The sequence below is a fragment of the Ovis aries genome, chromosome 17, assembly GCF_016772045.2.
Source record: "Ovis aries strain OAR_USU_Benz2616 breed Rambouillet chromosome 17, ARS-UI_Ramb_v3.0, whole genome shotgun sequence".
Classification (NCBI taxonomy): domain Eukaryota; kingdom Metazoa; phylum Chordata; class Mammalia; order Artiodactyla; family Bovidae; genus Ovis; species Ovis aries.
Window position 1 is genome coordinate 61614482 of NC_056070.1, and position 23660 is coordinate 61638141.

A 23660-nucleotide genomic window follows, 5' to 3' on the forward strand; every position below is an offset into this window, starting at 1 on the left:
AAGGTGTTGGGCTAAGTTGGTCATTGTCAAATTGTGCTTTATGGCACCCCAGAGGTTCCTCAGAGACCATCTTGGGGCCACTCACTGGAGTGCTATAGCGGGAGTAATGCTGAGAGCTATTTCATTCAGAGTATATCTGTGTTTATCTCTTCCATTTGTTTGAGCTTTCGAATTAGATTTCCTTCAGAAAGTTGGTCCCACTATTTAAAGAAACAGTTTGAAGTTGTCTGGAGCAGACAAATTTGAAGATGCTTTTCAATGCCATACAATTACCAAATGTTATGAGACAATGAGGTAAGCTAATGGAGGCAGGGGATGGTAACTGCACAGTGTCATATATATATCTTTCTTTTTTTTGGACACACATTTGTTCTCACATTTTTTCCCCTTCATCCACAGCCAGATGAAGTGATTCATCTAGCCAGAAAGTAGTTACATTTTGTTCTTCTCACGCTATCAGTGGTGGTGATGGTGGTGAAGGGGGCAGTCTCAAAGTACAGAAAGCACTAAGCCTGGGCTAGAATCTAGTTCTCTGAGCCAGTGAACCATCTTTGCTTTCCATGAAATCCCCTCGTGGCCTCCTGCCTCAAGTCAAGCTTTGCCAACCCAGCTCAGGAAGAGAGCATGGGCTAGATGACCCAATTCTAAACTGCAGCATGCTCTACTCAGGAAACCTAGAAGGCTCACCTGCTGCCACTTGCAAACCCACACTCTTGCATCCCTCTCAAGATGCTTGCTCCTTCCATCATTCAGTCCTCAACTCCAAAAGGCCCCATTAACACGCACTGTACTGGGAGTGTCTCATTAGCTTCTATCAGTGGCAGCAAATGGCATGGAAAAACAGATTGAAGATCGTTATCCAGATCTCTCAGCATAGCGACCCCTTGTTATTTGTGAATTCAGTACAGACCAATAAAGAGAGAGGGTAGTGGAGTAGGGTTGGGCAGACCTTCCTTCTCTGCTCAAAGACAGGGATGAGCAGGGTGGCAGGTGTGGGGGTGTTTCCTGTAGCCTGACCATTCGGACAACCTCTCTGCAGCCACAGATGCTAGGGCCTCAACAGGGAGGGCCTGAATAGCCAAGGAGCATAAATTTGGAAATAAAACTTTGCAGGGAACTAAGTCCAAATGATGTCATGAAGACCATGAATCATAGATGGGTCTTTATCCTGGTGATCAAACATTTCAGTTTCTTCACCCCATAAGGAATGTTTCTTGTTACCAGGCTTGGCAGGAAAGTCCTATATGCACTATGAAGGATGCCTGTAACCCTCAATGCATGTTAATGACCCAGAAGAATTGAAAAAAAAAAAAATGCCTGGGGCCCCAGCTCTAAAACTTCTCAGTTATGGATTTGATTACACCCGGAAACCAGTATTTCAGCCTGTGGTCCTGTTGAGAGCCACTGCATGGGGGTATGTTCTGCAAATGGATGGTCCGTCTAGATTACCCTAGAAGAGTGTTCAACATTCAGATTCTGTGGGACTGGGATGGGTTCCAAGTGTCTGTAGTTTGGAGTAGCTCCCTATGGGATCCTATGGGTGCTGGTGAATTTTTGGCCACATTTTGAGAAATGCTTCAGTGGGGAAGGAAGCAGTGGGACAAACCACATGAGAAAATGCTCTCCGCATTATGTTAAGTGGAGGAAAATCCCCCAAATCCGTGCAGAACTGTGATCGTGATGTAAGGCTGGGTTTGGAACATGCTCATCTGAATACATTTGCCTAGTGTGCACCAGGGGAAAAAAAATTATGAAAGAAACACACTGAAATATTCACAATGATTATTTCCAGGCGGTGGGATTATGAGTAACTTTTCCCCCCCCTTTCTTTTATACCTGTGCTACCCTCTTCCCTTAAGCACCCAGTTAGCTGGACTCCTCTATACTTTAACTTTATGTAATAAACATGAGCTACTTTATGTTAGACGATAAAATTAGCATTTTTGGAGATAGATAACATGTAAGCCAACGGTTAAAAGCCATGGCCTTAAATCCTACCCCTTATCCAGTCAATGACCTAGAAAAAGCTTTGCGCTCTGCGTGCTTTCACCCCAAACAATAATGTGAGCAGTTAGATGAGATGCACCTCAAGCTTCCTCCCCTGGGCAACATTCAGGGATTCTCAGATGCTGAGGCTGGAGCATCAAGATTTCTCCTTGTGTTTTGAAACTGAAGGACTTTCACTGACAGAGAGAAGACCCATCCGCACTGGCAGGCTGGCTTTGTTTGCCTGTCTAATGTCTCCACATTAAGCGCCCAATTAGCTGGACACTGTACGTGGCTGTCACTCTCTAGTTGTGTCTTTACATGCCTGATTAACTTTATGATTCCTACTCATGCCTCAGATCCAGGAAACCCGTCCATCACCAGGCTGGGTGCTTAAGGGGAGCTGATGGTTATTCAGTGAAGTTGGGTGGGCATCTCCCGTTTCCCAGGATGTTTCCGGAGGCACCAGAAAGGTTAATGGTCTCCTCCTCTGGGCACCAACAGACAACCCCTGGAGGTGGTGGGAAGTGGATTCCCGAGGTGCTCTGACCTTGCTGTCCAAATAGACGCAAATGGGCTATTCATTCACGTGACGAATATTTATGGAGAAGCTACTACGTGACAGTAGACAGCGGGGACACAGCGGGGAGCAAAACAGATGAGGCGCCTGCCGTCGCGGAGCTGGCATTCTAGTGAGAGACTCGGGCATTTTTCAAATGATCACATCGATCATCATAATTAGGCTCAGAGTCAGTATTCTGCAGAACAAGCACGGGCAACTGTGAGAACTCAGAGGGAGGGACATTAAGTAGGATGGGGCCTCAGAGAAAGTGACCACTGAAATGAGACCTGAGGATAAAGAGGAGCTGGACCAGGAAAGAGGGTGAGGAAAAGCACTGGAAGAAGAAGGAACAGCAAGTGCAAGGGAGTTGAGAGTTGCTTAACAGCCCTCGGGCGGGACGGCAGAAGATGAGGCTGGAGAGATGGGCAGGGGCCATTCCCTCAAAGTCTTAAGTCTAACAGTGATGGGAAAGCATGAAAGGGCTTTAGGTAGAGGAAACCCAACTTCCCCCATTTTGAGACAATGCATGGACATATGATGGAGCCCCTGCAGTCTTGGAACAGTGAGTTTCAAATGCCAAAGTGGTTCTAGGTGGAATAAGGCAGGCAGGTCACCAGACTTTGTCTACACATGGGAGTGGACCAGGTCTCTTGAAACTATAAGATTGTCCCCAGTGGCTCTAATTCAGTGGTGAAAGGGTACACTAGTGGGAAGCCCATGAGATGCCACTGCCTGCTAGCTGGCTTCAGGAGTCCCTCTGTGCTAGCTTCTTAGTGCCGCTGTCACAAATTACAGCTTAGTGGCTTATGACAGCATAAGGGTCCTAGAGATTACATACCTGACACAGGTTTCACTTAGTCAAGGTACTGGCAGGCAGGGCTGCCTTCTTCCTGGAAGCTCTAGAACACCTGTTCCTTGCCTTTTCTAACTTCTAGAGGCTGCCCACATTCCTTGGCTTGTGGCCTCTCCCTCCATCTTCAGCCAGCAGGGTAGCATTTGCCAAGCTTGCTGTTACCCTCCCACCTCTCTCTTATAAGGACCCATGTGATTATATTGGCTATTCCAGGGTAATCTCTGTATCTCCAGATTCTTAATCATACCTGCAAAGTCTCTTTGGCCATGGGAGGTAACAGTCACAGGTTCCAGGGGTTAGGATGTAAACATCTTTGCAGGGTAGCATTATTCTACCCACTACACCTATATTCCTGCCCCATCTGGCATGCAAGTTCTGTTTCTACCTGGTTAAGGTCAGAATCAGATTCAGGTCCTCTTCTCTGAAGCAAGGTTTGGGCAGTTCCTCCCTGCCTGGCTGTGGATGTCAGACAAATCAAGTTTTTGGACTCTGTGAGTTTCTGATCACCTTCTCTGGGTACTCAACTCCAGGAAAACATAGACTCTCTCCACACATGCACACGCACATGAACACGCGCGCGCGCGTGCAAAGACACACACACACACACACTCTTTCAGAATTAAGAAATGTGAGGCACTTATGATGCAGGAGTTGGGGTGTCCATTCTGCAGTGACCTTGCTTGGGTGCAAGTGGACTTTGGGCTTTGGACTTTGGACTTTGCGATTTCCTGGCTCTGAGACTTTAAGAAAGTTATATAACCTTTCTGAGCTTCTGTTTTCCATCTGTAAATTTAATGAAAACAAAGTGCTTGCCTCCTGGAATTGTTGCAAAGATAAAACGAGAGTGTTTGTAAAATGCCCGGAACACGGTAACTACTCAGTTGTGGCTGCTGCTAATTATTTCTTCTGGAAATTTGTGGCTTTAATAGCTCCCTATGCTCACATTTTTTTTTCTGTGTAACCAGGGTGCTAAAATCTGCACATGAAATCCATCTTTCTAAAGCTTTTAAAGGGGCTGCCGTGACTAGAAACTGACAGAACTCATGTGCCCATCTCTAACCAGACACACAGATGGAACACACAACCACACAGGAGCATGGGTGTGATTGTCACCTGCATACAGAGCATGCTTGCACACACACATGGCTGTACACACTCTGCTTTTGCAAGGAGCCTAGCCCTAGTTGGCTGCCTTCTGCAGACAAGGATACCAGCCAACTGCAGATCTGACAGTGCTTGTTCGTTGAGCTCAGGCTCCCTCCAAAAAATCCAAATTGGCCCCAGAAATGTTCAGGCAACTGCTTTAGAGCTTTCAAACCAGCAGTGCTGCAACATCTTGATGAATGCTGAAGAGAAGCCTAACAGATGTACAGCTGCTCCAGAAAGTAGGTTTGAAGGAGTGAGCTGCAGAGCTGAGAACACCCTGCCTGTGAAGGTGTGCTGGTTTTACGTGCTGGTCCCTGAACCGGTGGGGAGAATGGCGAAAAGCTGGGCCTCCATCACTGATGGTGCGGAGACAGACAGCTGCCTTTAGAGCCTCGATGGAGCGTCACGGCACGACGGTTCAGAAGACGCAGTGGAGCGACAGAGTGCGTCGTGTTGTCTCTCTCCCTCACGTACACACACCATTAATTCCAGGGGCATGCTGCTTTCCCCATCACCCCATTGCCAAGTGGGGAGATGCTACCACTAGGTTTATTAGACTTGGCATTTCCTGAAGTCTAGACTGGGTCATCTAGACTGTGAACATGGCTGCTCTGAAGGGGGCTGGTCTGAGACTCCAACGCCAAGGTCTCTCGGGAACCTGTCCTTAAATGACTAAGTCCCTCCGTCATGAAGCCATGCTGCTGGCATGCAGGGTGCGCGCAGTTCAGACTCATTAATCTCTACTGCTGTTTATTACCGTCACTTGCTGGGGAGCTGTTGATCCTACTCTCTCTCCTTGATGGATTGGTCAGTGGGATTCCTGCCTGGACCCCAGCACTTTGGGGAAGGGGGTCACACCGGGTCAGTGTTGGAGCCACTAGAGAAAGCCCGAGGGCTCCGCGGGGCTAATGTAGTCAGCCAGGCAAGGAAGTGGGTCATTTAAACCCAATAATAGCACCAGTTATCTGGTGCTGTGCTAAGCATTCCTTGCGCATTGTTTTCCTTAAGCCATACAACCTGTGAGGTCAGTTCTATTATTCACTCCCATTTTATGGGGGGCTGGGGGGCGGGGAATGAGGCACACAGACAGGAAGTCACTTACCAAGGGCACACAGCCAGCAGGTCCCCGAGATGGGACTGGAGGCTGGGTCTAGCTACTTGGACGCTGTTACCCACTTTGGAAGAACGAAGCCTTTGTTTCTTTTCAGTGCTTACAGTTGGGGCCCCTTCTAACTCCTGCACCTGCCCTTTCTTGTCATGGAAAGTAGGGTTGAGAGAATATGATGCTGAGGCCCACAAGGGACAGTGGAGAAGGGTGAACTGCCCCACTGTAGGAAGAAGTGTGTGACACTGAATCTTTTAACCTGAGTGAATATATGAGACACCCTGTAAATTATTGACTTCCCTGAAGCTCTGAAGTCATTTGTCAATTGCCTTTCCTACCTGCACCTCTGAAAGGCAATAAGATAATGTGGAAAGACAGATTCAAGTTCAGAGTTTGGTTTGGCCATGAAAAGACTGTGTACCCCTGGGCAAGTGCCTTATTTAACCTCTCTGAACTTCGGTTATCTCATCTGTGAAGTAAAGACAGTAGTCTCTCACTCTGAGAGGACACAGTAGGGATCAAAGGTAATGCAACATATTTGAAAGTTCCTAATAGAATGCTTGGCTATAAATGATTATCTCTCTATCAGTCAGTTCAGTTCAGTCACTTAGCCATGTTCAACTCTTTGCAATGCTATGGACTGCAGCACGCCAGGCTTCCCTGTCCATCACCAACTCCCAGAGCTTGCTCAAACTCATGGCCATCGAGTCAGTGATGCCATTCAACCATCTCATCCTCTGTCATCCCCTTCTCCTCCCGCCTTCAATCTTTCCCAGCATCAGGGTCTTTTCCAATGAGTCAGTTCTTCGCATCATGTGGCCAAAGTATTGGAGCTTCAGCTTTAGCATCAGTCCTTCCAATGAACATTCAGGGCTGATTTCCTTTAGGATTGACTGGTTTGATCTCCTTGCAGTCCAAGGGACTCTCAAGAGTCTTCTCCAACACCACAGTTCAAAAGCATCAATTCTTGGGTATTCAGTTTTCTTTATGGTCCAACTCTCACATCCATACATGACTACTGGAAAAACCATAGCTTAAATCTCTCTATAGAATAGCAGAATAGGCATCTAACTCTGAAGCCAGCCAGTCTGGGTTTGCAATCCCAGTTGTATTGCTTATTAGCTGTGCAACCCTGGGAAGTTGCTTAACCTCTCTGTGCCTCAGTTGCCTCATCTGTAAAATAGGAATGATAATAATATGGCTTAATGCATAAAGCTGTTGAGAGGGTTACATAGATGAATCTGCATAAAACTTTGAGTATACTGCCAACACATGGTGCTTTGTAAGGGTGAACTATTATTTCCCTAGAAGTTGAGTTATGGTTGCAGGAAAATTCTCATTTGTTTCTTCTTCCTTTTTTGAGTCACTCAGCAAGAAGGCTAGAGCAGTGATTCTCAACGGGACATGATTTTGCCCCTCAGGGGGGCATCTGGCAATGTTGGGAGACATTTTGGATTGTCACAGCTTGGTAACAGTCCCAGTTACCACAGGCATCCAGTTGGAAGGAGCCAGAGGGAGCTGCTAAAAAATTCAGGGCACAGAACTACACCCATCAGAAAGAATTATCTGTCTCCAGATGTAAATAGTGCCAAGGTTCAAGAACCTTGGGCTAGATGGATTTGGAGATGGACATAGTCCAACTCCAACTCCCCATTTTATAGATGAAGTCTGATAAATCTCAAAGTTAAAATCATTCAATGACAGACTTAGTCAGTTGGGTTTAGAATTATCCAACATGCATTCATTTGCTCTCTTCTTCTTATGCCAGGCACTGGACTGCTTAACGAATTAGGAAGACATCTGTGTTCACTGGGGGCTTCCCATATAGCTCAGCTGGTAAAGAATCTGCCTGCAATGCAGGAGACCTCGGTTCAACCCACTCCAGTATTCTTGGGCTTCCCTGGTGGCTCAGCTGGTAAAGAATCTGCCTGCAATTGGGGAGACCTGGGTTTGATCCCTGGGTTGGGAAGACCCCCTGGAGAAGGGAACAGCTATCCACTCCAGTATTCTTGGTCTTCCCTGGTGGCCCAGCTGGTAAAGAATCTGCCTGCAATGGGGGAGACCTGGGATTGATCCCTGGGTTGGGAAGATCCCCTGGAGAAGGGAACAGCTATCCACTTCAGTACTGTATAGTCCATGGGGTCGCAAATAGTCAGACATGACTGAGCGACGTTCATTCATTCACTCACTGTTTTCATCCTGTGCAAACAGATTCCATATATTATTAAGGATGCATGGACATAAGAAAGTGTTAATCTGATCCCTTGAAAAACTGAGGTACTATTCAGTGTTTCTCAACATTTGGGGGTTCAGAATCCCCCCAAACCTGATGACATCTATGAATATTTCTTCTTAAAAATGAACACATACACACAGATAACTATGTTTATAATATCAGGATGCCCCAGAAGCCCTGAGTTCTATCCACAGAATGTCTAGGACCCCAAGTTAAAAAAAAAGAAAAAAGTAGCAGGGAGGAGAAGATGACCTGGCTTGCTGTCAGCTTGTCAAGCCATAGGAAAGATGCCTAGCTAATTAGATGCAGCAATTCCAAGCATTATTACTCACTTCTCCCTCTGTCCACACTTCGAGAAAAATTCTGGGCTAAGACTATAGGGGATGGTGGAACTGAGATGGAGAGGTGACAGAAATCCAACAGATTTTGTCAACAACAGGTCTCCTGGTGTCTCTTTGACTTCCTCCTCCATCACAGTGTTTGGACACCAAGGTTAATGACAGATCCTAATTACTTCTTCGGATCCATCTGTTGAGGAACATCAACCTCGAAAGGAAACCACCAGGCTGCCTGTCCCCTTGCAGACAGAATATGTGAGCAAATGCCTTTGAGAGGCTCTGAAAGAAAGAAATATGATAAAGACATGGAGGAACCTACTAGGGAAACAAAACAAAAACAAACCCTGCACACACAAGTTTCCCCAGGCAAATGTTTAATTCCAGATTTAATATGCTTTAAAAGTCCTGTGGGCACCCTCTGGGTGTCTGTTCAGTTCACAAAGGACCTTGGCACTCTCTTGAGAAGCTCAGCATCCTTGTTTGTATAGCCTGGCACCTCTGGTCACGGCTGATTGGATGAGAGGCAGGCACTCAGGGTGACCTGGACCAATCGGAGTTTCTTTCTTGGGAATTTGGAATTAGGGCTAAGAAGAAGTATAACAACTTGAAGAGGTATAGTATGTGACTATATTTTCTAAGATGTGGATGAGAAGCAGAACTTTCATGAGTCTAGGCTGTGTCCCTGTCCTTGGATCCCTTGAGATACCTCTGAAACCTTGTATTCAATTCCCCTTTTTGCCTAATGGAGTAGAATCTCCAAAGAAAACTCCCATTTACAGCTTCCTCCCCTGGATGCGTCTTAAGTCATTCTTCCAGGAAGAGGTGGCTCTCTTTCTCCTCTCCAGTAGAACCCAGTGGAGTGATGCTCTACCAGTCCCAGACCTAGCTGTTAAGAATCCCGATGACTTCCATCTTTGCTTTCTTTGCCAGGTAAAGGAACTCAGGTCAGACAACTGAATAAGGAAAGATTTCTTGGAAATAGAGGGGCCATGCAGAGCACACTGTGTGAAAGGATTGGAGCTTTCCTGGCCCTTCCAGTCCAACCCAGTCACTCACTGAATGCAGTTGAATGAGTGACCCCTTGCCCATGCTACACAGAGCAGAAAATCAATCAATCTGCCTAAATTCTTAACCCGCAGAATCATGAAAAATAGTAAACTGTGGTTGTTGGCAGTCAGTAAGTGTCGGGTGGTGTGTGATGCAGTCACAGATAACTCAAACAGTCTAGCTGGAATTAATTTCCTTTCTTGCAAGGCAAATGTCCCAACTAATATAGAAAGTTTACAGCAGTCAGGGCAGGCAAAATAAATTCTGAGATCCCACGCAGCCTTGAATAAGGAATGTGGGGCAAAATGAGTCTCTTTAATGGATTTCCCTTCTGGGTGTCATCCTTCCCTCCAGGAATGCTGAAGACAGCGGAGCTTGATTGAGGGCTGAGTAGTGAGTGAAGGTTTACACATCCTCTTGGTCAAAAGCAAAGAGGCTCCAAGGCGAGAACCAGCTCTAGCCAGCTGCATCTCCTGGGACTCCCTGGGGCATCTAACTCTAGCTAAACCACCCCAGGGAGGCAGCGCCTCCTGGGACAACCGGGGCTGATTCTCACTTGGAATTCTCCACAGCCTTAGGACCATGGAGACAAGTTCTGACAGCTTTGGAGGTATAAACAGGTTAGTAAGATCACTGGGAAGGAATCACTGGGCCAGTACAGAAGGGATTCTAGCTTCTAACTCCCCCAAAAGTGAGTGAAGTTGGTCAGTCATGTCCAACTGTTTTTGACCCCATGGACTGTAGCCTACCAGGCTCCTCCATCCGTGGAATTTTCCAGGCAGGAGTACTGGAGTGGGTTGCCATTTCCTTCTCCAATGTCCCCTCCAAACCCAAGCTTTAAATGTTCCCATATTCTGTAGAGTCTAACAATTTGAGGCCAGGCCTTCAGGAAAGACACCTAATAGTTAGGAGCATAATTCTGAGAGTCAGCCAGAAAGGGACATGTCTCTTAGCTCTGTGTGACCTTGGATAAGTGACCTAGATTTTCTAAGCCTCAGTTTCCTCAGCTGCAAAGTGAGAATAATAATAGATACTACTTGATCTGGCTGAGAGGAGCAGTTAATGAGTTAAGCCTATATGAAGTTTTTAGATTCAGTGTTTGGCACACAGTAAATACTCAGCCTATAAATGGTACCCATTATAATGATTGCTTATTATGTAAACAATGACTTTGCATGTCTCTCAGAAGACTGTTAGGTAACAGAAAAGGAAGTTCAGCATCACAGAGCTGGTGTCCGGACCCAGAGGGGGACACAGTTATATCCACAGGTTTAATGGAAAGAGCTCATTTGCTGAGGGGGGCGGCCAATAACATGGCACAGGGTCCTCCAGCAGACACTCCCAAATACTTCACAGTTGGATCAGGAAGGGTTCTGAGACCCAGGCTGACCTGCCTTACTGGATGGGTGGGGAACTGAAGCCCCCAAGACTCATTAACTGAGCCTCAGGTTCTGGAGGGGGAGACCCGATGGCACCCCGTGTTCAGCCTCACTCTGCGTCTGATGTGTCGCTCTCCTTTCATCTGACTCCACTCTGATCCCCTCCCAGGGATGCGTGTGTTGAACAGGAATGAGGGCAGGTTCGAGCTCATAAGACACAAATAGCATGGTTTGCCTCTGGCAATGCTACCAGCGAGGGCTGGCAGCTGGAAGGGCGCGGGGAAACAGCGGCAGCCAGAATCCTCCAGGACTGTCCTGCCTCCTGGCAGGATGAGAAAATGTAGTGTCTCGGCAAGGGGACACTCTGTCACCATGGGCTTGGCCCCTGCTTCACTGGGAGGCTCTCAGGTCTCCTTCAGGGGAAACCAGGGGCTTGCCAAACCACAGTCTCGGGCATAATTCTAGAACGGAGGCCTTGGTCGGTGTAAAGAAACGCATTTCTTCAGCAAATGCGTTGTTAAATGATCATCACCATTAACTGAGCATGTGCTCTGTGCCAGGCACCATGAAATATTTTGTATGTGAATTAAACACTCCCAGAGAAGTGTGTGCTAAGTTATCCCTGTTCTCGTTGTCCTTCAGTCGCTAAGTCGTGTCTGACTCTTTGTGACCCCCTGGAATGCGGCACACCAAACTTCCCTATCCTTCGCTATGTCCTGGAGTTTGCTCAAACTCATGTTCATTGAGTCGATGATGCCATCCAACCATCTCATCCTCTGTCACCCGCTTCTCCTCCTGCCTTCAATCTTTCCCGGTATCAGGGTCTGCAGAGGTTCAAATCAAAGGCACCTACTTCCTGTGTGTTCGTAACATCATTTCCATCCAGGAATAAAATGATCTGCAGAGCTTCCCCATTTTGCAGATGAGGAAATTGAGGAAGGAGGAGCTCAAGTGGCTTGCGTAAGGTCACACAGGGGATAGGAAATAGGGCTGGAATTTGAACCCAGGTCTCTCTGACTCTGGGGCCTCAGGGGTTAACTGCTGTGCTCTTCCACCAGGTCACCAGATCAGGCAATGTAGGAGGACATGGGGGTAAGGCAGGGAGCCCGTCTATCCTGATCTTGAATGTTCAAGCTAGAATCCATTTAATTCACAGAGATCCCCTTAATTCACACCCAAAGACAGCCCAGTTAACAGGGACAGATTCTGATATAAATCTAAACCAGCCGGTCGTAGTGTCTTCTCTGGAAATTTGGACCCTGGATTACAAAATTCCAAGCTCTCCAGCCTCATGGCCACAGGAGATGCAGAAAGAAACCGACTTGGGTGGATGGGAGGAGCACTCACTCACTCAACAAATACTTTACTGCACACCTACTGTGTACTAGGTCTGGGGAGTCCATGGTGAACAAAAGAGGCAACAGTGTCTACACTCAGGAATCTTATCATCTGATAGGGAGAGACACACAACAGTCAAATTCAACGTAAAATACAAAGTGTGTTAGCTGGTGGGAAAGTGCTATGTAGGAAAAAGGTTGGAAGTTCTTGCCTCGAAGCAAGAATTTAACATCCATATCCTTCTGCAAGGATATCCTTTCTGCAAGGCTGAGGCCCCTTGTTGGTTGAAGTGAACACACACTCAAGCTCACACCCACACACTCACAAGACCTCCAGCCTGGACAACTCCTCATTCCTGATATATCTTTTTAAAAGCAAAATAAAAACTCAGCCCTGTAAGCAAGCCCCTCAAGACCTCTCCCCATTAGCAACCTACTCAGGAAGCTGATGGAGGGTTGAACACCAGCTGACTCTGCCTGGCACAGGTTATCTGCCATTTGCCAACATCACCCCTGATGGCCCCAGCCCACCCTGAACAAAATGATCTGCAGAGGGTCAAATCAAAGGCGCCCACTTCCTGTGTGTTCAGAACATCATTTTCCACCCAGGAATCTTGTTAACCCCCTGCTGAGTGGATGGGCGGGGAGATGAATGGACACCCCAGTGCCCAACTAGTTGCAAGCAGTCAGCAAAGGCTGCTCCCCACTCTGCCCCAGGGAAGAAAGGTCTGGGAAGGAGGTGACATCTCGGTGACCCCTCCCATTTCCCATCTGAGGTTCAGTCTTGGAGGACTGCTTGATGGCCTCCCTGAGTCCTGGCAGTGGAAACCTCTACCCATGCCATGAACCGCAACCCCCAACCCCCAACACACACATACTCACTCTTCTCTTCTCCCAGGCTCGCTTCCCCTCTCACTTCCCCATCCACCCCTCCCAAGCCCACCTGCTAGCCTTCCCTCTCTCTCTAACACTGCCCTGGCTCACTGATGCTGTCACTCCCTGCCACACGCACGCCACACATCCTCTTCCATCCCTTGTGTGTTTTTGTTACCTCTACCCTCCAAACCCCACTTTCCTCCCCCTCCTACCATTCGTTAAATGCAAAGTATGCCCAGGCCACTTGATGCAAAGAACCAACTCATTGGAAAAGACCCTGATGCTGGGAAAGATTGAAGGTGGGAAAAGAAGGGGATGACAGAGCATGAGATGGTTGGATGGCATCACCGACGCGATGGACATGAGTTTCAGTAAATTCCGGGAGTTGGTGATGGACAGGGAGGCCTGGCATGCTGCAGTCCATGGGGTCGCAAAGAGTCGGACACCACTGAGCGACTGAACTGAATGCCCAGGCCTGGGCCAGGAAAGATACAAATATCACTTCACTCCTTATGACTGTCCTATGGGACGATGACTTTTATTTCCCGCATTTTAGAGAGAGCAAACCAAGGCTCCGGGGGTGAAGCAACATGCACGGGAGCTGCAGCTGGTAAGCGGGCAGTGGGGATGGAACCCTGAGTTCTTGGCATCCAGACCCACCAGCTTAATCTCTGCAGCCTTACTCTCACGCTGGCTCCCCTTTAGGAAGGATTTCTCCCGTTCTCTCATATAGTTCATTTCAGGCGTGTGCTCTCTTTCCCGGACTGTGTCTTTGACATAGACTTGCTCCCCCTTACCTCACCCTCAGCTGTACATTCTGGAACCTGCATGACCTATGTCACTAGAACACATTTCTGTGCAGCCGAAATAGTGAGACACCCATGCTCACACACACACCTCCAGCCTCCAGAGACAATCTCCCATCTGCCCCTGAGAAGGTCCCCCCTTCTCCATCTTTAATGGAGACGCCCAGACGCGCCTCTCCCCAGCCAGCCCCCAGCCCACTCTCTCCCCTGTTCTCTTTCCTCCTCTCCCGGCTCTCTCATCTCCTGCACCGAGGATTCCAGCTCTGCCTGAGTGGGTGGCTCGGCGCATCACAGATGACAAACACCAAAGGCAGCCCTGCCCCGTCCCCTCCCCCAGCACCCCGCCCTGGGCAGCAAGGCCCTCCCAGGATGGAGGGAAGCACGGGGCCTCACCCGATTCGCTCCTGTTCCATCTCTTCCATCTTCTCAGCACGAGCAATCACCCTGTTGATGATTTCCTTCTCCTCATCTGTCAGCTCTTCCTGTTTCCTCTGTCTGTCTGGCTGACCGCTGGGGTGGACAGACCATCCTGTCTGGAGCCTGAAAGGTAATTTGGGAAGGCGTGAGGCTGGAGAGAAAGTAGGCCATTGTGGTTAGGCTCTAGCCTCTGGAGTCTGGTAAACCTCAGTTCAAATCCCTTCAGGCAAAAGAATCCCAACCTCTCAGAGCCTCAGTTTGCTTACCTCTACAATGGGGCACATGGGGGCCTTGCAGGTGGCACGGTGGTAAAGAATCCACCTGCCAATGCAGGAGATGCAGGAGATAGGGGTTCAATTCCTGGGTCAGGAATATTCCTCTGGAGGAGGACATAGCAACCCACTCCAGTATTCTTGCCAGGAAAATCCCATGGACAGAGGATACCAGTGGGCTACAGTCCACGGGGTCGCAAAGAGTAGGATGTGACTGAGCGACTGAGCATGCGCACGCACACACACACACACACACACACACACACACACACACACACAGTGGGAAACATATACATCCTTCATAGGGTTCTGCTGAGTTTATTTTTCTTAAGTGCTTAGCATGTGGCAGACACTCTCGACTTGACATTTGCAGGCAGTTCATGGAAACCTGGGCTTCCCATGTGGCTCAGACAATAAAAAATCTGCCTGTACTGTGGGAGACCTGGTTTCTATCCCTGGGTTGGGAAGACCCCTTGGAGAAGGGAACGGCTACCCACTCCAGGATTCTGGCCTGAAGAATTCCATGGACAGAGAAGCCTGGCGGGCTACAGTCGATGGGGTTATAAAAAGTCAGACACAACTGAGCAACTTTCACTTTTCATGGAAACCTGGAGGATAATGGTGTTCTCAGGAAAAGAGTCCAAACAGTAGATTTCTACAACTGGAATGGAAAAGATTCTGGGAGAGTAGTCTGAAGCCCTGGATCCCAGGTTGACCCCAACCCTTACCTGGCACAAATATGTTTAGTGTTGGCCACAGAATTTTTTTTTTTTCAAATTTAAACTAGCTGCCAACTAGTTTTATAAAAATCTCTCCATTTCACACAAACATCTAGATTTCCTGCCTCCAAAGCTCCTGTAGCATTTAAGTTCCATCCTGTGGTCTTCTTGACTTTTTTGTTTCAATAAAAAAGCAAATACTGACATGGACTTCCCAGGTGGTGCTAGTGGTAAAGAACCTGCCTGCCCATGCAGAAAATGTAGGAGATGTAGGTTTGTTTCCTGGGATGGGAAGATCTCCTGGAGGAGGGCATGGCAACCCACTCAATTATTCTTGCCTGGAGAATCCCATGGACAGAGGAGCCTGGCAGGCTACAGTCCATGGGGTGGCAAAGAGTCGGACACGACTGAAGCCACTTAGCAGCAGCAAATACTGACATAGCGCCTCCTGGAGGCTCACATTACTTCATTTAATCCTCACATTTCTACAAGGCAGGGATGGTTATTGTCTATTTTCTGGTGAGGAGACTCGGGTGTGGAGAAATTAGACAACTTGCCCAAGGTCGCACGGCTGGGAAGTGGCAGAGGTGGAATTCAGAACTGGGCAGCCTGCGCACTTAACCTCCCCAATATGAGGTGAATTGAATGCCTATCCGTGTAGCCCCAGGGATGGTGCAGAGGATCAGAGCTGGGTAGAGAGCTAATGCTACGGTCTATGGCAAATTATCATTCTCTCCACTAATAATATCCTCCACCCCCGAGGCGCTGAGGGGCATCACCCAAGTGGAATGCAGAGCTCAACACCACTAGAAATTCTTGTCCCTGTTGGGGGGAAAATCAGTAATTACGAATCCCCTGGAGCCAGCACCCCATTAGCTGCCAGCCCTTATTACTTCCACTGCTCTAATCACGTCAGCAGGCATGAAATTGCCTTTTGACACTTAAAGTTGAAAATTAAAAGCCCTTCCTCCCTCCCAGCCTCATCTCACATCCTCCCACCTTAGATGGTTTGTTCAGAAGAGCAGAGAAGGAAGAGTTTAAAAGCAACTGGAAGGAAGCAGACATCTTGCAAGAAAGAGGAGACAGCGGCCGGGGGAAACCCGGATGGAAACATACCTTGCTTTGGATCAGGGGCCTCTGGGGATGGACAAATGCTAAACACACTCAATGGAAGAAAGATCAATATGGCAGTCAGTCTACCAGGTGGTTCCCTGGGATATCTGCCTCCTGGTATTCACTCTTCCTGTGTTTTTCACATTGAATCCCAGCTGGTGCTGTGTGACCAACTAAATACAATGGGTGGGACCGTGGGTGACTTCCAAGGCTAGGTCATGAAAGACATTGCAACTTCTGCCTTGGTCTCTTGGGTCATTCGGTCTAGCGGAAGTCAAAAGCCATGTCATGAGGACACTCAAACATCCCTGTGGGGAGGAACTGAGCCCCTGCCCCCTCTCCGTGCCACCCAATAGCCAGCACAAACTTGCCAGTGACCCTCTAGCCCTTGTCAAATCTTCAGATGGCCTCAGCCCCAGCTGACATATGACTGCAGCTCTGCCAGGATCACCTGGTCAAGCCACTCTCAAATATCTACCCACAAAATCTGCAAGAGGTAATAAGCAGTAACTGCTGTTTAAGCCACTGCGCTTGATGTGATTTGTTCTGTAGCGTTGTTGTTCAGTTGCTAAGTCGTGTCTCTTTGTGACCCCATGAACTTCAGTATGCCAGGCTTCCCTGTCCTTCTCTATCTCCTTGAGTTTGCTCAAACCCATGTCCATTGAGTCGGTGATCCATCCAACCATCTCATCCTCTGTCGTCCCCTTCTCCTCTTGCCCTCAATCTTTCCCAGCATCAGGGTCTTTTCCAGTGAGTCGACTCTTCATATCAGGTGGTCAAAGTACTGGAGCTTCAGCTTCAGTATCATTAGATAATTGGAAAAATCAACATAGCTGAGGATATAGACAGGGTGGAACAAAGCCCCATCTACAATGCCTATGTTCATTTTCGATTGTTGCATAACCAGTTATTACAAACTTAGGGGCTTTACACAACACACATTTATTATGTCACAGTTTCCACGTTGGGACTCCAGGCACGGCTTTGGGTCCTCTGCACAGCATCTTACAAGGCTGCAATCAGATGTCAGATGAGTCAGATTCCAGATGGCTCCAGATGGCTCAGATTTCATCTGGAGGCTTTCTAGGGGAAGAACAAGCTTCCAGGTAAATCTAATTCATTTCCCAGCAGCCATGTGACCTAGGACCCCAACTTCTTGTTGGCTGTTGGCAAGAGGTCACCTCCATGTCCTGGAGGCAGGCTGCAATTCCTAACCAAGCGGACTTCAACTTCATCCCATGGGCCACTTCCTTCATCAAGTATGCAAGGTGACTGCAGCTCCAGTCAAGTGCAACAGAGTCTTACATAACGATGTGATCACAGGGCTGAGGTCCCATCCTGTTTGCAGTATTCCATAGGTTAGAAACACAACCCTGGTCCTGCCCATACTCAAGGCAAGGAGGTTACACAAAGACATGAACACCAGGAGGGGAGGGCCATGGGGGATCACCCGAAAGCCTGTCTTACACAGCCTCCCCACAGGGGTCCTTCCAGCCTTGCTTGAATGCTCCCGGTGATGAAGACCTCACTCTCTCATAAGGAGTCTATGCCATTCTATTGGAAAGATCTTCCTCAAGGTATGCTAATATCCCTCAGCCTGATGTTTCTTCCCATCAATTGCAAAGCACACACTGGACTCCTGCATGAGGAAGACCACCCATCCTTCCCAAAGAGCCTTAGTTACAACCTCATCCAGCCACCTCCCCAGGTCCCTCTGGTTTTCCATGAAAATGGATGTCTCAACTACCCCTCTTCTTCCGCCTTCATCCCCACTTCTTTCTTCATTCTCTTCTGATCCCCTCCATGTATTAAAAGCGAAGTGAAATTGTTAGTTGCTCAGTCATGTCTGACTCTTTGTGACACCATGGACTGTAGCTCCTCTGTCCATGGAATTCTTCAAGCAAGAATACTGGAGCAGGTTGCCATTCCCTTCTCCAGGGCATCTTCCTGACCCAGGGATCAAACCTGGTCTTCTGCATTGCAGGCAGATTCTTTACTGTCTGAACCACCACGGAAGTCTCCATGTATCTTCTGCCTTTAAAAAGCAGCTCAGGGACCAAGACAGAACATACATGTGATGCTGGGCCATATACCCAGTAGAGACCCTTTCACAGACACATTCCTACAGTTCAGTCTGGTCACGGGTATGGTCAGACCTGAAGTCAATGCCTCTGACCCCACCACACATCTCGCTGGGATTAGCACGCACAGGAAATGCACGACTCCAGAAACACAAGCAGGAATAGGGGTCCCCAAGAGGCCCACCTAGGATAATTGCCTCCATCTGCAGATGAGCAACAGGCCTGCTGGAGCTCCCAGCATCTCTCCAGACCTTACCCACTCCCCGTCCTCTGCTCCAAAACACGCAGTTGACAAACAACTCATCTAGTGTTTGAAAATGTCACCAATTGGTCCCAGTGGGGATTCGCAAGCCTCCTGTGGATTTTCATGTTTTAATTTCAAAAGCAAACAGAGGGAAACAAACTGGTTTTTCAAACCAAAGCCTTTGCTCTGAAGGTAGAGAATGGCCATATCTGGGCCTCCTGTGGGCTGGGGAGCATTGTGAACATGGGGGCCTTGAGAATACTCTAGTGACAAGAAGGTGGCACCCTCACTAAGGATTTGGGCTCCATGTCCTTAAGATCAAAGTCCAGTGTTGGGATCTCATTAAAGACCAAAAGTGAAAGTGAAAGTCTCTCAGTTGTGTCCGACTCTTTGCAACCGCATGGACTGTAGCTTGCCAGGCTCCTCTGTCCATGGAATTCTCCAGGCCAGAATACTGGAGTGGGTAGCCATTCCTTTTTCCAGGGGATTGTCCCAACCCAGGGATCGAATCCAGGTCTCCCACACTGCAGGCAGATTCTTTACCATCTGAGCCCGAAGGGAAGCCAAAAGTGGAGACCAAAGTGTTGCCTCCTTGGACAAGTTCCTCAGAGCATTGTATTCAATCCTGTAATGCCTAGAGGGCCTACTGCACACCAGCTTGAGCCCTCCTTGACCTAGTGGGGTTTAAGATCCAAATCCTGGGTCTGTTGCTTATTAGCAGTGTGCATTGGGGCCCCAGTCTGAATGTCTGTTTCAGATTTGTTAAGTGAGAAGGATTTCATGTCTGTTTCCTGCCAGGACTCTCAGAGGCTACTCCTTTTTTTAAAAAAAAAAAAATCATTTATTTCTTTGGCTATGCCAGGTCTTAGCTGCATCACCCAGGACCCTTGATCCTCTATCTTCACTGCAGCATGTGGGATCTTTAGTTGCCAACTCTGTTGCGGCCTGTGAGATCTAGTTCCCCGACCTGGGCCCCCTGCATTGGGAGTGAGAAGTCTTACCCACTTAGTCCCTCAGAGGCTACCCCTGAACCTCAGTGGCTGCATGCGGAAACATCCCTGGCTTAGTGGCTCAGGCAAGTCAGGGCGAAGAGGCCTAACCCATCTCCACTCTTATTCACATACTTAGGACAAGGCTTCCTGGAGAATTATGAAGGGCACCTGCCTCTTATTCCCCCAAATAGTCTAAGCTGTTGTAGTTCCCTGAAGGGACCTCAAAGGGTTGCAGGTGAGTGGGCCGTGGAGGGACAGAGTGGACAGGGAACCAAGCCCTCCATCCTCACTTCAGCTCAGATGGCAATGCTGGGTTCCCACTAGCAAAGTAAGGATACCAGTTAAAAAGAGAGTGAACAAAAATAATTTTTAAGAATTTAATATTTAATAAAATCATGAGATCTAGTTTATCCCATGGGGGACCTCAATACTTCACCCTTCTAAGGATCCATGCCCTTTGCCATGTGGATTTAAAACTACTTTCACCCAAAGGGCAGAGTCTATTTCTCAACCCTTGAATCCCGCATGGAATTGTGGCTTGCTTTGGCCAATATAACACAGAGGAGAGATGGGCCATCCTGGGCCTAAGCCTGAAAAAGCCTTGTATGTTTCTATTTACTTTCATCACTGAAACAAAAAGCTCAGGACAGGATGAGAGGCACACAGAGCTGAGTCACTCTAGCCACAGCATCTTAGATCAGCCGACAGTTTGATGCACAAGAGAGCCCAGCCAAGATCAGCAGAGCCACCAGCCAGGCCCAGATTCCAGAAAATAAATCATCATTGTTCTATGCCACTGAGTTTTTTTAAAATATATAATTATTTATTTTTAATTGGAGGATAATTGCCTTACGACATTGTGTTGGTTTCTGCCGTATATCAACATGAATCAGCCATAGGTCTATGTGTGTCTCCTCTCTCTTAAATCTTCTTCCTACCTCCAACTCCATCCCACCCCTCTAGGTTGTCACAGAGCATCAGATTTGTTACACAGCAAAAGATAACTGATACACTATCCACTGTGGCAACAACAACAACAATAACAAAGGGAAGCTTGCTATACTCGCTACATTTACTTTATAGTTTGGAATTATTTTAACTTACAGTTGCACCATGATACATTTAATGCTTTTAGCCACTAAAGATCTTTATCCAGCTCCACTCTTTATCTTATATATTTAGCTTCTGAATAAAACTGTATTCACAGAAAGAATTTTGCTGCTAATAAAAGTCTAAAGATCACTGCAGTTGACCTGCTCACTTTCCAGATGCCCAACCCTCAAAAGAGGGAAGGGAATTGCCAAGAGAGCTGTGTGGGGAGGACATGGTCAGAGGCTCAAGAAACCAGCATTCTGGGTGTGCTTCATCTGTGACCTGAATGTACCTGCTCAGGTGCATCTAGAGACTGTTGGAAGGAACCCTCCCCAAGAAACCAGCACCAGTGGCCTCTAATACAAAAGGAAACTAGTCTTGACTCCAGGTGGAAGCCCCTCACAGAAACACTGCAAAGCGCAGACTCCCAGCTTCTTCCTGCCGCCTACCTTGATTCTTCATTTCATGCACACAATAGTCACGTAATAAATACCCACCAGATGTCTCTATTAATATATTATAACTCCCCAAAGGAGTGGGATGATGGAAATGCTGTCAGGGCATGAAGGCCCTGAAGCATTAAACAGCGGTGGTGTGCAGAAAATTAATCCTTTTTCTCTTCTTTCTTCTTATCCCCTCCCTTTCCCCAGGATGCCAACAGAAGCAGGTGTCAGCAGGAAGTCTCTTTACAGCTCAGAGAATGAGATTTTAATGAATCCTGAAGGGGAGGGTGTAGAAGGAGGGACATCCACAACACAGAACATTTTATACAAGTCCTGCTGGTATAAAGGCCCTTTTGGATGAGATTTACCCTTACCAGACTCAAGGGGGTGCCAAAAGGATGCTGTGGTTCCCTAACTCCCTTCAGAAAGCTAAGGGGATCTCGGTTCCTGGCAATCTTTTAAACCAGACTGAGTTCCATTCAGCTTTCCTAAAATCCCATGCTCTCTCTCCTATTTAGACTTTGCGTATGCCGTTCCCTTACCTGGAACTCCGCTGTCTCTTCTCTGTCTTGTACCTCCTTGACACAATCTCAGCTTACACAATACTTCTTCCAGGAAACTTCCCCATCATTGCACTCCCACAGGACACTGTGATTCTGCTATTATAGCTCCTTGCACAATAAAGTGTATTTGTTGGTGACTGACTATTTGTTTGTAAACCCTTTTGGGGTTTGGACCTAACAGAAGAAGATATTAAGAAGAGGAGGCAAGGATACACAGAAGAACTATACAAAAAAGACTTTAATAACCCAGATAACCATGATGGTGTGATCACTCACCTAGAGCCAGACATCCTGGAATGTGAAGTCAAGGGCGCCTTAGGAAGCATCATTATGAACAAAGCTAGTGGAGATGATGGAATTCCAGCTGAGCTATTTCAAATCCTAAAAGATGATGCTGTGAAAGTGCTGCATTCAATATGCCAGCAAATTTGGAAAATTCAGCAGTGGCCATGGACTGGAAAAGGTCAGTTTTCATTCCAATCCCAAAGAAAGGCAACGCCAAAGTTTGTCCAAAACTATTGCACAATTGCACTCATCTCACACGCTAGCAAAGGAATGCTCAAAATTCTCCAAGTTAGGCTTCAACAGTATGTAAACTGGGAACTTCCAGATGTTCAAGCTGGATTTAGAAAAGGCAGAGGAACCAGAGATCAGATTGCCAACCTCTGCTAGATCACAGAAAAAGCAAGAGAATTCCAGAAAAACATCTACTTCTGTTTCACTGCCTGCACTAAAGTCTTTGACTGTGTGGATCACAACAAACTGTGGACAGTTCTTCAAGAGATGGGAATACCAGACCACCTGACCTGCCTCCTGAGAAATCTGTATGTAGATCAAGAAGCAGTTAGAAACGGACATGGAACAATGGACTGGTTCAAAATGGGGAAAGGAGTATGTCAAGGCTGTATATTGTCACCCTGCTTATTTTAACTTATATGAAGAGTACATCATGCAAAATGTCGGGCTGGATGAAGCACAGGCTGGAATCAAAATTGCAGGGAGAAATATCAATAACCTCAGATATGCAGATGACACTACCCTTATGGCAGAAAGCGAAGAGAAACTAAAGAGCCTCTTCATGAAGGCGAAAGAGCAGAGTGAAAAAGCTGACTTAAAACTCAACATTCAAAAACTATGGCAAATAGATGGAGAAACAATGGAAACACTGACAGACCTTATTTTCTTGGGCTCCAAAATCACTGAAAATGGTGACTGTAGCCATGAAACTAAAAGACATTTGCTCCCTGGAAGAAAAGCTACGATAAACCTAAACAACATATTAAAAATCAGAGACATTACTTTGCCGACAAAGGTCCATATAGTCAAAGCTATGGTTTTTCCAGTAGTCATGTATGGATGTGAGAGTTGGACCATAAAGCAAGCTGGGTGCTGAAGAACTGATCCTTTTGAATTGTGGTGTTGGAGAAGACTCTTGAGAGTCCCTTGGACTGCAAGGAGATCAAATCAGTCAATCCTAAAGGAAATCAATCCTGAAAATATCCATTGGAAGGACTGATGCTGAAGCTGAAGCTCCAATACTTTGGCCACATGATGCGAAGAACTGACTCATTTGAAAATACCCTGATGCCGGGAAGGATTGAAGGCAGGAGGAGATGGAGATGACAGAGGATGAGATGGTTGGATGGCATCACTGACTCAATGGACATGGGTTTTGGTGGACTCCGGGAGTTGGTGATGGACAGGGAGGCCTGGCGTGCTGCGGTTCATGGGGTTGCAAAGAGTCGGGCACGACTGAGCAACTGAACTGAACTGAGCTGAACTGAACCTTTCCCATGCATCTCATTTGACTGCACCACCTCCCAGTGAGGGTGGAAGGGCAGGGTTAATAGCTAGGAGCTTTGTGCATGCTCAGTCGCTAAGTCACGTCTGACTCTTTGCAGCCCCATGGTCTGTGCCCTCCAGGCTCTGTCCATGGGATTTTCCAGGCAAGAATACTGGAGTGGTAGCCATTTCTTCCTGCAGAGTCTTCCCAGCCCAGGGATTGAGCCTGTGTCTCCTGCTGCATTGGCAGGTGGATTCTTTACCACTGAGC

General features: G+C 47.5%; 1 protein-coding gene across 6 annotated transcripts in view; it reads right to left on the reverse strand.

Annotated features, from left to right (window-relative positions):
* The window catches only part of RPH3A (rabphilin 3A), a 272724-nt gene that overhangs the window by 33872 nt on the left and 215192 nt on the right, over window positions 1–23660 (reverse strand). For all 6 annotated transcript variants that reach the window (XM_042234677.2, XM_060401249.1, XM_060401248.1 and 3 more), the window contains one exon: window positions 14065–14211. In XM_042234677.2, coding sequence (XP_042090611.1) covers window positions 14065–14211 — 147 coding nt within the window. The remainder of the gene's footprint in view (window positions 1–14064; window positions 14212–23660) is intronic.